This window comes from Halyomorpha halys, unplaced genomic scaffold (genome assembly GCF_000696795.3).
Source record: "Halyomorpha halys isolate HHAL.00 unplaced genomic scaffold, Hhal_1.1 Scaffold68.1, whole genome shotgun sequence".
Lineage (NCBI taxonomy): Eukaryota > Metazoa > Arthropoda > Insecta > Hemiptera > Pentatomidae > Halyomorpha > Halyomorpha halys.
Window position 1 is genome coordinate 1,380,496 of NW_027116161.1, and position 12,666 is coordinate 1,393,161.

Sequence of the window (12,666 nt, forward strand, 5' to 3'; positions counted from 1 at the left end):
CAGTGGTATATGGTCTTTGGAGGATATTGTTGATTTTCTAACCTTCTGCAGCACACTTAACTCTGGAATCTTCAGTGAATGAGGCACATATTTTTACTAATTGTGATGGTCAATCGGTATTAAGACAAATTCATAACTGGCATTTTTTTGATCCATGACGTCCTGAAGTTGTTAATCGCTAAAAATCTATTAATAATTTTTGTAGATTTTGACTATTTGTTTGTTAAATATTCTTAAGGCTATTGTTATATTTTTATGATAAACTATATACCAGGGGTGCTTTAGTACAAGAGTTGATTTTAAATTTGAAATTACTTGGCAGGAAGAAACACTGTTTTGTCTAGATTTAGTTGTAACTTTTCTAAAAGTTACTAATATCATTTTGATTGCAGATTCTATTTATTCTGAGGACTAATGATATAATATATTCTCTAGAAATATAATAATCCGGATTAATAGGATTATGTCGGTAATGGAATAAACTGTCATAGAAACTACATAGGCTTCAACAGCTTTAGGATAACTATTTTTCTTTAAAATTTTCCTTACTCATTTTGTGTTTTATTTCCTAATCAAGACAATACCGAGAGCTTATAGCTCGGTGTTACAGAATTTTTGCCTTATTTATTTTTATAAACAAATCATGATGTGATTAAAAATTTTAAATTTGGCTACTATTATTATTTGTATGCCATGAAACTCGAGCATCTTCCCTACTAACACTGTTAAAAAAGGAAATGGCCTTATACTTCTTAACTTCCACAGTAAATTTAATATGTGAATGCATGATTAGAACATCATTTAAGTTGTTGGTAATAAGATTTAACATGTTTAATGCTGACTAGGAGATAAGCTGTAGTTTAGTTTCTTGCTTAGGATGCCAACTAAGAGTTATCTCATAGTTTTTATTGTTTTTTTGTTATTTTCCACGTTTCACAATATTTACAAATTTTTATCATAGATCTACAAATATTGTAAGTAAAAAATTAAAAAAAAAAAAAATTAGATTACTCCTCATCCTAGGGAAAAATGGAAACCACAAAATTTTTGAACTTTTTTTAGTTTCTGGCCTATAACTTTCAAACAGCACACCCTACTGGGATCTTTATTCTATAATTTATCAAAGAATATTAAATTATTACCCTAATGAGTGCCTAACTTTACAGATGGAATTGATGGTGCAAAAACAACAATTTTTACGAACTTTTCCAGGAAATTCAATAGTTTCTTTAAACCGTATGTAACCACCATTGATAAGGCTGTTCTAAAATAAAACTGTTTTGAATAAAAGTTGTAGAGCAACAAATTTAGTGTATAAATTTTAATGTATATTAAATTTATTAGCCAGTACCTTACATTTCTAATCCAAGTACTTCACAATCCCTGATTTCACACTTACAGGCTGCAAGTCACATTTCTATCCTTACTCACTCATCTATACAAATTCTAACTTATAACCATTTGAGATATAAAATTTAAAATTGGCAAACTTATAGCTTTTAGCAGCCACTAACTAATGAAAAAATTCCAAATACATTTTTTTTAATGATTTATTTCCCAAAAACGATTAAAATTGCGGACCCTGCTTTAATTGATGAGGTTTATTGTTGAATGTCTATTGCTACTAAATAATTTAGTATTGTTAGTTTTCAACAAACAGATTGCACCAGTATTTTGTGAGATCTACAGTTTTGGCTCCATCAATTGTCATATCTCCACCAGATATACTTTAGGAAGAGTTAGATTTTTACATCTGAAACAAAATGAGTACTTTTTTCACCAATTTTTCAATTATTTTTGGCACTTAATGCAGTTTTTAAACTTCGTATGCCCATCAAAGTCAGACAGTACTGCGGTAGTATATCAATGTTCGTGAATATTTTATTATGCTTCTAATGTTTTATTAATTCTGATTCGAGTAAAAGTTTTACTGACAAATTATTCTTTTTATATGGGTCTGAAATTTTCTTATTATGAAGTTTATTGCTCATAATCTCTTCTATCTTTTTATCATAATCCAGTTTGTGTAATGTCTCTTTTATCCACAAAAGTAATTAATACTTTTAGATTTTTTGATAAAAATGTATTATTATTGTAAATTTAGTTCCAAAATATGTTTTTACGACTAATTTTAATTATTTATTTTAAGGCTGAAGGTTTGGATGAATCAAGATCTCCATTTATAACAGCCACAGCATTCACAACGAGAACTGCGACAACTCTGGAAGATTTGGGTACCAATGCTAAAACTTCACAGGTGAATAACCAGTTCTTTAATTTATTCATCATAACTTTTTTTTTTTTTGCAGTTTTTGTACATTTAGTCCTTATAAAACATCTCTTATTCTTATTATGTCATTTTAACTTCTTTAGCAATGTTCTTTCAACACAGAAAAATCAACTCAAGATTTTAGAAATCTGATATGTAACTTTCAAATTAAGTTTTATTTTTTTCTTCTACCAAAATGTTTCATTCTCATATCTTAATACCAATTTTAAACAAAGTATTTAGTGGATAAATTTATATTCTACTGCTTTCTCACTTATATTATGATGCTTTTTATTTCGGCTGCTTGATCCTGGCAGATTAAATCTTTAACATATCTCTATTTTATAAATTAATCTTAATATACTTTGATGTTTCATTGTATAGCAAAACCCAACAAGGATTTACAAAAAGTTTGTTATATGTAGGTCAGTCATTCTATTGTTTTTTTCCCTCTAACTGGAAAAGCAAGAAAAAGGTTTTTCCAGCCATAGTGGAATGTCAATTTAATTTTTTGGGTTCCCTAAAAACCATTTTATACCTGCATAGCATGATTTAAATGAAAACATTATTAGTTACTAGCTAATTTTCCAATTAGTTCTCCTATACATCTTTAACCTTCCTCCAGTTTCTTTATCCCCTTACCATTACATGTATAGGGCCACCCGTAGCTCAGTGGTTGGTACTGAAATGGTTCTATGAGCTATAGAAGTTAAAAAATTAAATCTCCTTATCAAAATATTAATTAAAGAGAGAGAATAATAATTATGCATTATACATGCCTTCTGTGAATTGAACTCTTTTTCTTTTCTTTTTTTTTTTTTTTCCTGCTCTGTAGATCTATGTTCATGTCAACAGTACCCTTTTAAAATAACTCCTCATACAATAATAAAAATAAAATAACTCCTCATACAATAATAAAAATAAAATAATATTTTGAAAAATCACAATATATATGTATGTTTGTATATATATAAGTAACTAAATTTTTAGTGGAGGCAATATGAGGACACTCCAGGCTATATTGGCATTACCAGAAGTTTAAACTGTTCATGATAGACAGTTCTCTTTCTATGTTCTCTGACGCTTTCTATTGTAAGAGTATTATGCTCTCTAATAATGGTCACTCTGAATGGGCCCTCATACCTCTGCAGCTCTTTTCCTCTGTTAGTCTCCACTTTCCTATATACCACAGTCCCTATATTTATTTTACCCATCAGGTCTAGGACATTTAAATTATGTTGTGCCACTCTCTTACCTTCCTCCCTGAATATGGTCTCTGTGCGCTAATATCACACTCAGGCTGTAACTTATTTATACATGATTGATTAATAATAATTAAAAAATCAACAAATACAACAATTGAGGTTTTTAAAACAATTTAACAAATTATATTATATTCAAATCTTTTGTATTGTAAAAATACAATATATGCAGTATGCCTTTCATGGCATAGAACATGTATAATGGAAATAAACTATCTCTTTATGGGGTTACCATATTGAGGGAAAAATATATATGTATATATATTTATTATAATAGATAATCCATAAATGTTTAGTTTTCATTTTTATTAATGTGTTTAGCTTATAACAATATTTTTCTGTTTCTGCTCAATCTGTATGAATGAAGGTTGAAGAGAAAACTGTTGCCAGAAGCACTACTACAACTGGCCATCGACAAGAACAGAGGGTTGTGACACAAGAAGTAAGAGCAACGACTGTTGTCAACGAGCCTCAGGTATAATAAAACAGTAGATGAAGACTTTAGTAGTATTGGAATGTATGTATGTGTGTGCATATTTGCTTGTATTTGTTTGGGTGCTTGTATATCTTTATTTTATGTTAGTTCTTTTAATCACTTTTCTATTTAAAAAATCTAATAACCTTATTTCTCTTAAATTAATTTTTTTTTCCATGATGTGATTCTGTTCCTCATTGTAGAGAATTATCCTTCAAATATAGTTTTTAGAGGTTCATTAGAATTTAACCATGGTTCCCGTTCAACAGTTATATCTTTAAAAGTGAATAACCTACAGAAGTGAAGTCTCTCATACTATGTTACTGAATGAGTGGGGCTAGCATTGAAATAACTTGAACACTAAAGTTTCTGTTAATCAGTAACACTTGCCTAATACATAGCTGATATTTATTTCCCTGTAGATATATTTTTACTATCCTATATGTAAGGTTGATTATTTTAAATCAAAGCTCTGACCCATTCAGTATTCCCAGGATTATTTTATGTTTCTAACCCCTGTGTCCACCAGTAAACTTTATTTAAGTTTTAATGTTAAGCTAAAAGAAATGGGATTAAAATAACAATGGTCTACATGAAATTTAGTAAGGATTTCTGAATGCCAAATTTTGATTCCTTTCACACAACTAATAAAAGAAAAATGGTTATATCTGATAAAATTTGCTTTTGTAGATACTAGACCATTATTTTGGGTTTGAGCGAAATTGGTGCCATTTTTGGTTACTAAATAGTTTAAACTAATGGCCTGACTAAATAGCTTGCAATTTTCTTTTATAAGTATTTAAAGTAATTTTTTTTTATTTACTGACTATTGTATGTGTTTTACATGGTCCTTTCAATATCCTTCACAGCATTAATATTAGTTACAGGAATGTTCCTTAAAAATGATGGTTACATTTTCTCTTCAAGGATAGTCATGATGGACTAAAATGTAAAATTTTTGATAAAATAGAGATGTAATACAATGAACTTCTGAAACACTGTAAAAATTTTACTAGGTGATGTGAAAAAAATTGTGAGAAATAAAGAATTATATTATCTGATGATCACTGAAGAAAATTTACATGAACAAGTTATGAAAATGGGATCTACGCAACAAACTTTTCCATCTCAAAAAATCTAATATTCAATGACAAAAAATTATTAAAAAGAGAAAAGAAAACTTTTTTTAAGGGTAATCTTGAGAAATGAACATACATTTTAGTAAGAATGCCATTTACCTTGATAATCAAGAAGATATTTAAATTTCTAGAAACTTTATATGAGATTAATGATTATTTAAATGTAAAATTATAAAAATTGATTAATTAAAAATTTCTCTCTTTCAATAGTCTCTTTTCTTTCATGCTATTGAAAAAATGGTATTTGGATCATAGATGTTAAATTTTATAAATCGTAAAAACAAAATTTTTATTTAAAAAGAAAAGGTATAACTTTCCTTTCTTACTCTAGAGACAGGGTTGGCAATTTTCGTATTCCATTTCTAGGTCCATAATCAGTATTTACTGGAAGAAGTTGAAAAACTATAAATTGTCTCACTTAGACATTCAGTTTTAAGCTTACTTGCCTCAATGTTTAAAAATGATTAACACTTTAGGAGATTACCTTACTTAACCATATGCCTTGGAAATATTTATTGAGCAATAATGTTCTGTTTTCTTCAATACTATGCCCCAGTCCTTTAATGAAAGTTTTAAGTTTATTTTTATTTTCTTGTTTTGCTCTATTTTGTACATAAAAGCTAGATTATCTAGTTTGATGTATGATTAATTTTTTCATCATTTTTTGGAACTGTTTATTTTGATTTTAGATGCATTGCATGTATTTATTTTAACCTTTTTTTTTTTTATTTTATTTTATTTAAACATTTTATATGCTGTTATGAACTAAAAGAAGCCAAGGAGGAGTGAATCATCATCTTCCATTTCTTCTGATGATTCTGGGACCCCAATCGATGGAGATGGTGGCACTTATTACTTAGAAAGGAAACCACAGGTAAGGATTTTAAAAAAGTGTTTGTTAACCATTTGGTCTCTGAATAACGATTGTTTCCAAAATTCCTAAAATTTAAAGAATATTTGTCTTTATTTTAGATGCTGTTAGCTACATCTGATTTAAATTACAATTTTTAATTTTTTGCCATTGTACTAATACTAGTTTTCATTTTCAAAACTTTAGTTCATAAGAATACATTTAAATGAAATTTGAGGGATGGGTATTCAATATGGAGGTATTTAAAGTTGAACATTTCCTGCTTTTAACCTTATTTACTCTACTTATCGACATATTGAAACATTATATTTATATAACCCAAATTTTTGCTGTTTCAATAACTAATTTTTTATAATACATATTTCTTTTCAGACTCGATTCTTCACCAACATCTATCTTTGTTATTATATTTAATTCAATGATTCCCCAATTTTCACTTAACAATACTATCAATTCAATTGACATAATTTAACACCCCAGTTATTTAACCAACTAGAAATTGCCATTATGAATTTCTTTATTATCCAATATTGTTTTTGCACCATGCTTTACCAAGCTGGCTGAAAATTTCAGCTTTTAAGCCTGTTGAACACAGCTAAACTGTTAACAAAAGTCACTGATTCTCCTACAAAAATATCAAATTTTAATTATTTTTTTTTACAAACTTTCCTGGTTTGAAAGAATTGTAACAATGATATACCCATATGGTATGTGTCAGAACTATGTAAAATTATCTCATGGATCGTTCAAAAATTAATAAATTTACTAATCGTTATAAAATATTCAAAAAATCTTTCTAGGTCAGTTCCGTTTCTTCTTAGAATTTTTAAAGCAGTACATAAAAACAAATAAATATGCTTAGTCTAGCGTACAGATTTTGGAGATTACATCAGGAGTTCTTATTTATTTTGAGTTAAATAAGTTCTTTTTCCTTCTCTTTGTATCTTGCATACCTTGATTATTTTTCCCCTTTTGCTTCTCTGATGGGGTTAAAGTCTGTAATTGACATAAAGTTTTTTTTTGTTTTATTTTTAAATTTGTACACACGTGTGTGTATGCGTGCGAGGACTAATAGTCTTTTCTAGTGCTATATAATATGGCAACATTTCATCTGATCATTCAGTACTAGGCTTATTAGTATAATTATAAATTACCTTGATTGTAATTTATAATTATTTTTGGTTTAATATAACATAAAATAGCCTTTTTAAACAAAAAAGGCTTAGTGGTCTGAAAATCATTATTAGCTGCTGGAGAAGAAGAAAGTGTAAAGATTGTCTATTTTAATTAGAAATTTCATTGCATTTAGTACCATATGTGCCTATTCATACCGAACAACTCTCATTTCTTTTAAACTTGGATCTGCATCTAATTTGGAAACTTTTTGATGAGAAACATGAGGATGACAAAATAAAATAACCATTACAACAAATGTAATTTTTTCCATTTTCCATACATTTTATTTATTTCCTGGCATTTGTTAAAGTTGAATTTCACCATTTTTTTATTAAATGTTTCTGTTTTTATTACGTATTTATGTAAAAAGAAACAGATATGTACATGTTATGACCTTTTTATGACAAAACTTCCCTCCCTAGTGATTACTATTCTCATAGGCTGTCTGCTTTGAAGTTGCCTCCCTGTGATGCCATAAGGAAAAGAAGGTTAAATCACTAACAGCAGTGTAGAACCATTGATCCTTTAATAGTTCAAATTTCTAACCTATTCTTGACTTTCAAGGGAAATTTTTTTCTTGAAAGGTTATTTAATTTTTCAGATTAAAGTTCTTTTCTTGGATATCATTTTAATTCTCTCTTCAGACATTTGTTCTGCTTGCATTTTTTCATCTACTGACCCGTTTACAAACCCAAATACACAAGGTCAGGCTTAAAGTAATGCTCTTACCTACGTCTCTGCCTATTACTCTGATATCTTTCTGCCAATTTATTGTAACTTCTTAATTACAATTAAGTATTTTTAGCATGGTTTAGTAATCAATTGCTAAGTTATTGCCTCTTCTTATCAGCAATTTTTTGTATTGGACTCTTTTCTCATTACACTCTACAGCAGCCATAGAGGTGTCTTGCGGATATCCTGTTGTTACTTGTGATTAGTTATTCCAAGTAAGTAGGTTTGATATCTCTTCAAAATTATAAGAACTTAATTACATATCAAGTTCATTGTGGAATAATTCCTCCTAATAACCAATACTTTGTTTTATCTTGATTAGTAATTTCGCCAAGATGTCAAGCAGCCTCTTGTAAGATCAGTAAGACATCCATTATAGCTTGCAGGTAGCTCCACTCGCTTATTAATAATTTTCTGCTTTGTTTAAATATTAGTCTCTTCTTATATGACCCTTAATGTGATGCATATGTTAGGAAGTACCTTGGTGAGTTCAAGTCCATTTTATTTAATCAGATGAGCACATTTTTAAACAAATACAATTCCTTGAAATAAATCTCAACTATAGGTAATAAATAGATATTTATGGTATGAATGATGTACTTGATGATAATAATGATGAGCAGAATTTTTTTCATTATTTCTCTTTCCTCTACTCTGAGGAATCCAGATTCCATTTCTCTATTATTCTTCCATCTCATGTCTAAATGGCCTCTTCATTTCTATTTAAGAACATCAACTATGAGATATCACAATTCATCGAACCTACGTGTCATTTTGCTTTTTAAACTATATAATACTTCTGCCTTCCATCTGTTCATGTTATTCTGCTCGTGAAAGAGTCTAAATACATGTTCCCTTTCGTATATGCTCTTCTATTACTAATGCTAATGGTGTCCCTGTTGAAAAAGCTGTGATCTATTTGGCTTACAGCTTATCTTTCTGGTCAGGTCCGTATTCCCTTAAGTATTACCTTTTGAGTAAATATGATATGAACCACAAAGTCCGCTGATACAACAAAATTCATGAGAAGTTGTTCATTATGGTAAGGATTTTCATGCATGCTGGGTTTCTCAATAATGTAAAAATTGTTTTTTTTTTTTTGTTTTGTTACTTTTTGGCTACTGCATCATTTAGATCAGCTGTAGTTACTTAGACATCCTTGCAAGGGCATGAGGTAAATAGTTTTTAAAAATAGAATTGATTACAGGGAAGCATATCAATACCTAGCCTATTAAAATAGATTTTCCGTTTTATTCTACTTTGTTATGGATTAGCTGATATTAAATTAACTTAAGAATTCCTGAAATTTAAATAAACTATGTAATTACTGTTAACCTACCATTATTAGTTATTTAATCAATTGTTAAATCATTACAGAATTTCGGACTGAATAAGGGAAATCAGGCTTGATTTCTTGTCTTTAATATGATGTTAATTGATTCCAGGGACCAATAGTTGAAACAGAGACAGTTCTTTACAGTGCCAATCCAGAATTGGGTGTCCCTGGAGAGCATCATACACCACTAGTACCAACAGTAACACAACGGTTGGATGATGTCACCTTCCAAATTCCTGGAGCAGTTGTTAAATCACAGACCATAACTTCAAAAACTCGAACAGTCGAAACTCTTACAGTAAGTTATTTTAATAGTCCTATTTACTACCTAGAGTTAGTTATTGTTCTAGTGACAGAATAATTTTCTCTTTATCGGTATTGCATCTATCTAATGGCTTCACTCTAGTCTCAGGATAGGTAATAAAATGCAAATCACCATGCTATTCCACAACGCACATTATAAAATCCCTCTTTTGTCAACTATGTTATTTTAATTGGAAGAAGATAGTTGACCATATAAAGTAGATTGTAGGAAGATAGTCCAGGTGGCGGTCAATAAAGGTATCAAAATAGTAGAAGAAAACTATTATTGTTAACCAACATTTTGCCCCACTTTTCAGGGCTGTCAGATTGAAACAAAGATGACAACTCAATTGTTTGGGCAAAATATTGGTTAACAATAAATATTTTTCTTCTAATATTTTGATACCTTAATTGGCCGCCACCCACCCGGACTATGTTCCTACAATGAGTTATTTCCACTTATAATTGCAGATAAACTTTACAAAAGTTAACCAGGTATAAAAAGTCAAAGAATGTGCAGGTGATCGATCATTCCCTTTTTCAATACAGTGCACCTGAAAACATTTTTATTACTATACAAGAAAAAGAAGAGTATTAGAATAACAAGAATAAGATAATAAGAATAAATAACAAGAAATTCATTATATAAAATGTTAAGGCAATACAAATTATAAATATATAAAATTTATGTTAGCTGGATATCACTTTTAACGATGTATCAGTCATAATGATGGATATTTCTGGATATGTGATTTTTTATTAATTATACTGCAACCAAACCATAGTTATAATGACTGATTATCAAATAAAGCAATTTATTAGTGTTTGATGATAATTGATTTTAAAAAATTCTTATTTCACATTTATATAATGTGTATAGTGATTGGTTACAACAATGGCCGGCTATAATGATCAAATATACCTAGTTTCTTTAAGGGCGTTATAAAACAATATCCATTGTACTTTTATATTTTCAAATAGCAAATTTGTATGAAGCCATAGTGTTTCATGTATAATTTTAGAAAATTTTAAAAATTAAATAAAAAATTATACAGTATGACTTAATTTACGATACTTTTTTACAATCCTCCCTCCTACACTTCGGCCTAACCCTGGGACGGTTATCTGTTGGTTCAGTGATTTTTAACATTTTAGGGATCGGTTCGTTATCAATCCCAACAGTCTTCCCCACCCATCTTATTCACCAAAATGCTATAACCTGAATTATATTTACCTGGTACTCTCTCAATTTTACATTGTGTTGCTTTCTAAATTCTCTGTGTAATATTTTATTTTCAAAAACCTTAAGGCACTGTTTAAGAGATCACATTTCGCTTCCATAAAGAACCATAGGAAGAATAATAGTTTTTTTAATTTTAACTTTCAGTTTCTGGACTGATGGTGGAAGCTAAGCAATTTCAAAATTAAAAACTAACAAGCATTTCCCACTTTTAACCTTCCTTTTATTTCATCTTTTTTTTTTCTTCTTTCATGACCATAGAACCTAAATAAACTTCTCTACCTCTTTAATCAAAATATTATACAGCTTCTGGCAGTCAATTGAATTATAAGTCTGTTTGAAATCTATATAAAGATAGTTATAATAAATTTATTTTCTTTTTTATAATTAACAGTAGGTTTTATATCTTCTAAAACTATTTTAAAAATAAAATGTTTCACTGAAGAGAAATAATAGTCAATTATTATCTATTTATATTCATTTACAGGAAAATTTTAAGAAATAAAGTAAAATAATATTTGGGCTTGGATTTTAGTATGGAACATAACCATTCAGATTTTTTATCTTGATGATATATAAAATTTACACTTATTAATTGTATGAAATGTGTACTAAATTTTAAAGTAAATCCCATTATTCATTTCAGTACAAGACGGAGAAAGATGGAGTTGTTGAAACAAGAGTTGAACAGAAGATAACTATCCAAAGTGATGGTGATCCCATAGACCATGATAAAGCTCTCGCTGAGGCAATACAGGAAGCCACAGCCATGAATCCTGATATGAGAGTGGAGAAAATTGAGATCCAGCAAGAGGCATTACCTTAAATTTGGTAATATTACATTGTAATCTACTATCTTATTCATTTTTTTTTTTCATTTGATGTTGATACTATTGACACTTGTCAAAGACATTAACAGTATGAACAATTACAAAACTATAATTATAAATGTATTGTTACTATAAGTCAAAGGGATCTATGAACTCCAAATTGTTTTAACTTTTTTAAATTGATCAAATTGAAGTATATTTCCTCTTTTTAAGGATCTTGTTGGTCAATTCTCCTGATATTTTTAATCTGGAATTAGTTATAGGAACCGAAAAAAACAAAACAGAGAAGGTATGCAGGAATTGTAACTTAATACTACATGCCATTCTTTGGAAATAGATATACAACAGGTCTCTTTTAATATGTTAAAATCAGAATATATAAGTTTGATTTATGGGAGGAAGGTCTGAGGTGAGGTAGGGCTGTGTATTTCCAATGTGGCCCCATCCCCTGTCAAACTGTTAAAATCATTTCAGTTTTCTTAATAGTTTTAACTTTTATTTTCTCCTTAACTTTCTGCTTGAGCATGCAATCAATTGCTTATAATAGAAAAGTGAATTATATTATCTTCTCATTAGAGATAATATCACGAAGAAATTCTTCTCTTTCTCTACAGGTGTAACAAACGCACTTGGCGGTTCTTGGTCTTATCCATTGCTTTTGCCTCAGGGTTTTTGATCTGATATTTTCAGAAAGAATTTATTTGTCATCAGATCTGCAGTTGAGTTTTGTTTCCATCTTCCACTTGGTCTAGTTGAAAAGTTTTTTATAGATTTGAAGTCAATTAAAAGCTGCTGGAATCATCTGATTAATAAACTAAATTTAAACCTCTACATAATGTACATCTTTAAGGAAGATGATTTTGTTGATTATATAGAGGTGTCCATTGGGAGGGGGTAAGCGCATATATGAATGTATACATACATAAATGAAATAGCAGAATTATATACAACAGAATTTATACCTATATTAATTTTTTTTTAATTTTGTGAATTCTTTTGAAATGTTTTGAGAATGATCCTCTGATTTTATATA

At 29.0% G+C, this 12,666-nt stretch overlaps 1 protein-coding gene across 4 annotated transcripts in view; it reads left to right on the top strand.

The window, feature by feature from the left end:
- The window catches only part of cora (coracle), a 51,090-nt gene that overhangs the window by 34,764 nt on the left and 3,660 nt on the right, over positions 1-12,666 (top strand). For all 4 annotated transcript variants that reach the window (XM_014438810.2, XM_014438808.3, XM_014438811.3 and 1 more), the window contains 5 exons: positions 2,150-2,257; positions 3,899-4,006; positions 5,918-6,019; positions 9,370-9,558; positions 11,450-11,634. In XM_014438810.2, coding sequence (XP_014294296.1) covers positions 2,150-2,257; positions 3,899-4,006; positions 5,918-6,019; positions 9,370-9,558; positions 11,450-11,629 — 687 coding nt within the window. In that variant the 3' untranslated portion in view covers positions 11,630-11,634. The remainder of the gene's footprint in view (positions 1-2,149; positions 2,258-3,898; positions 4,007-5,917; positions 6,020-9,369; positions 9,559-11,449; positions 11,635-12,666) is intronic.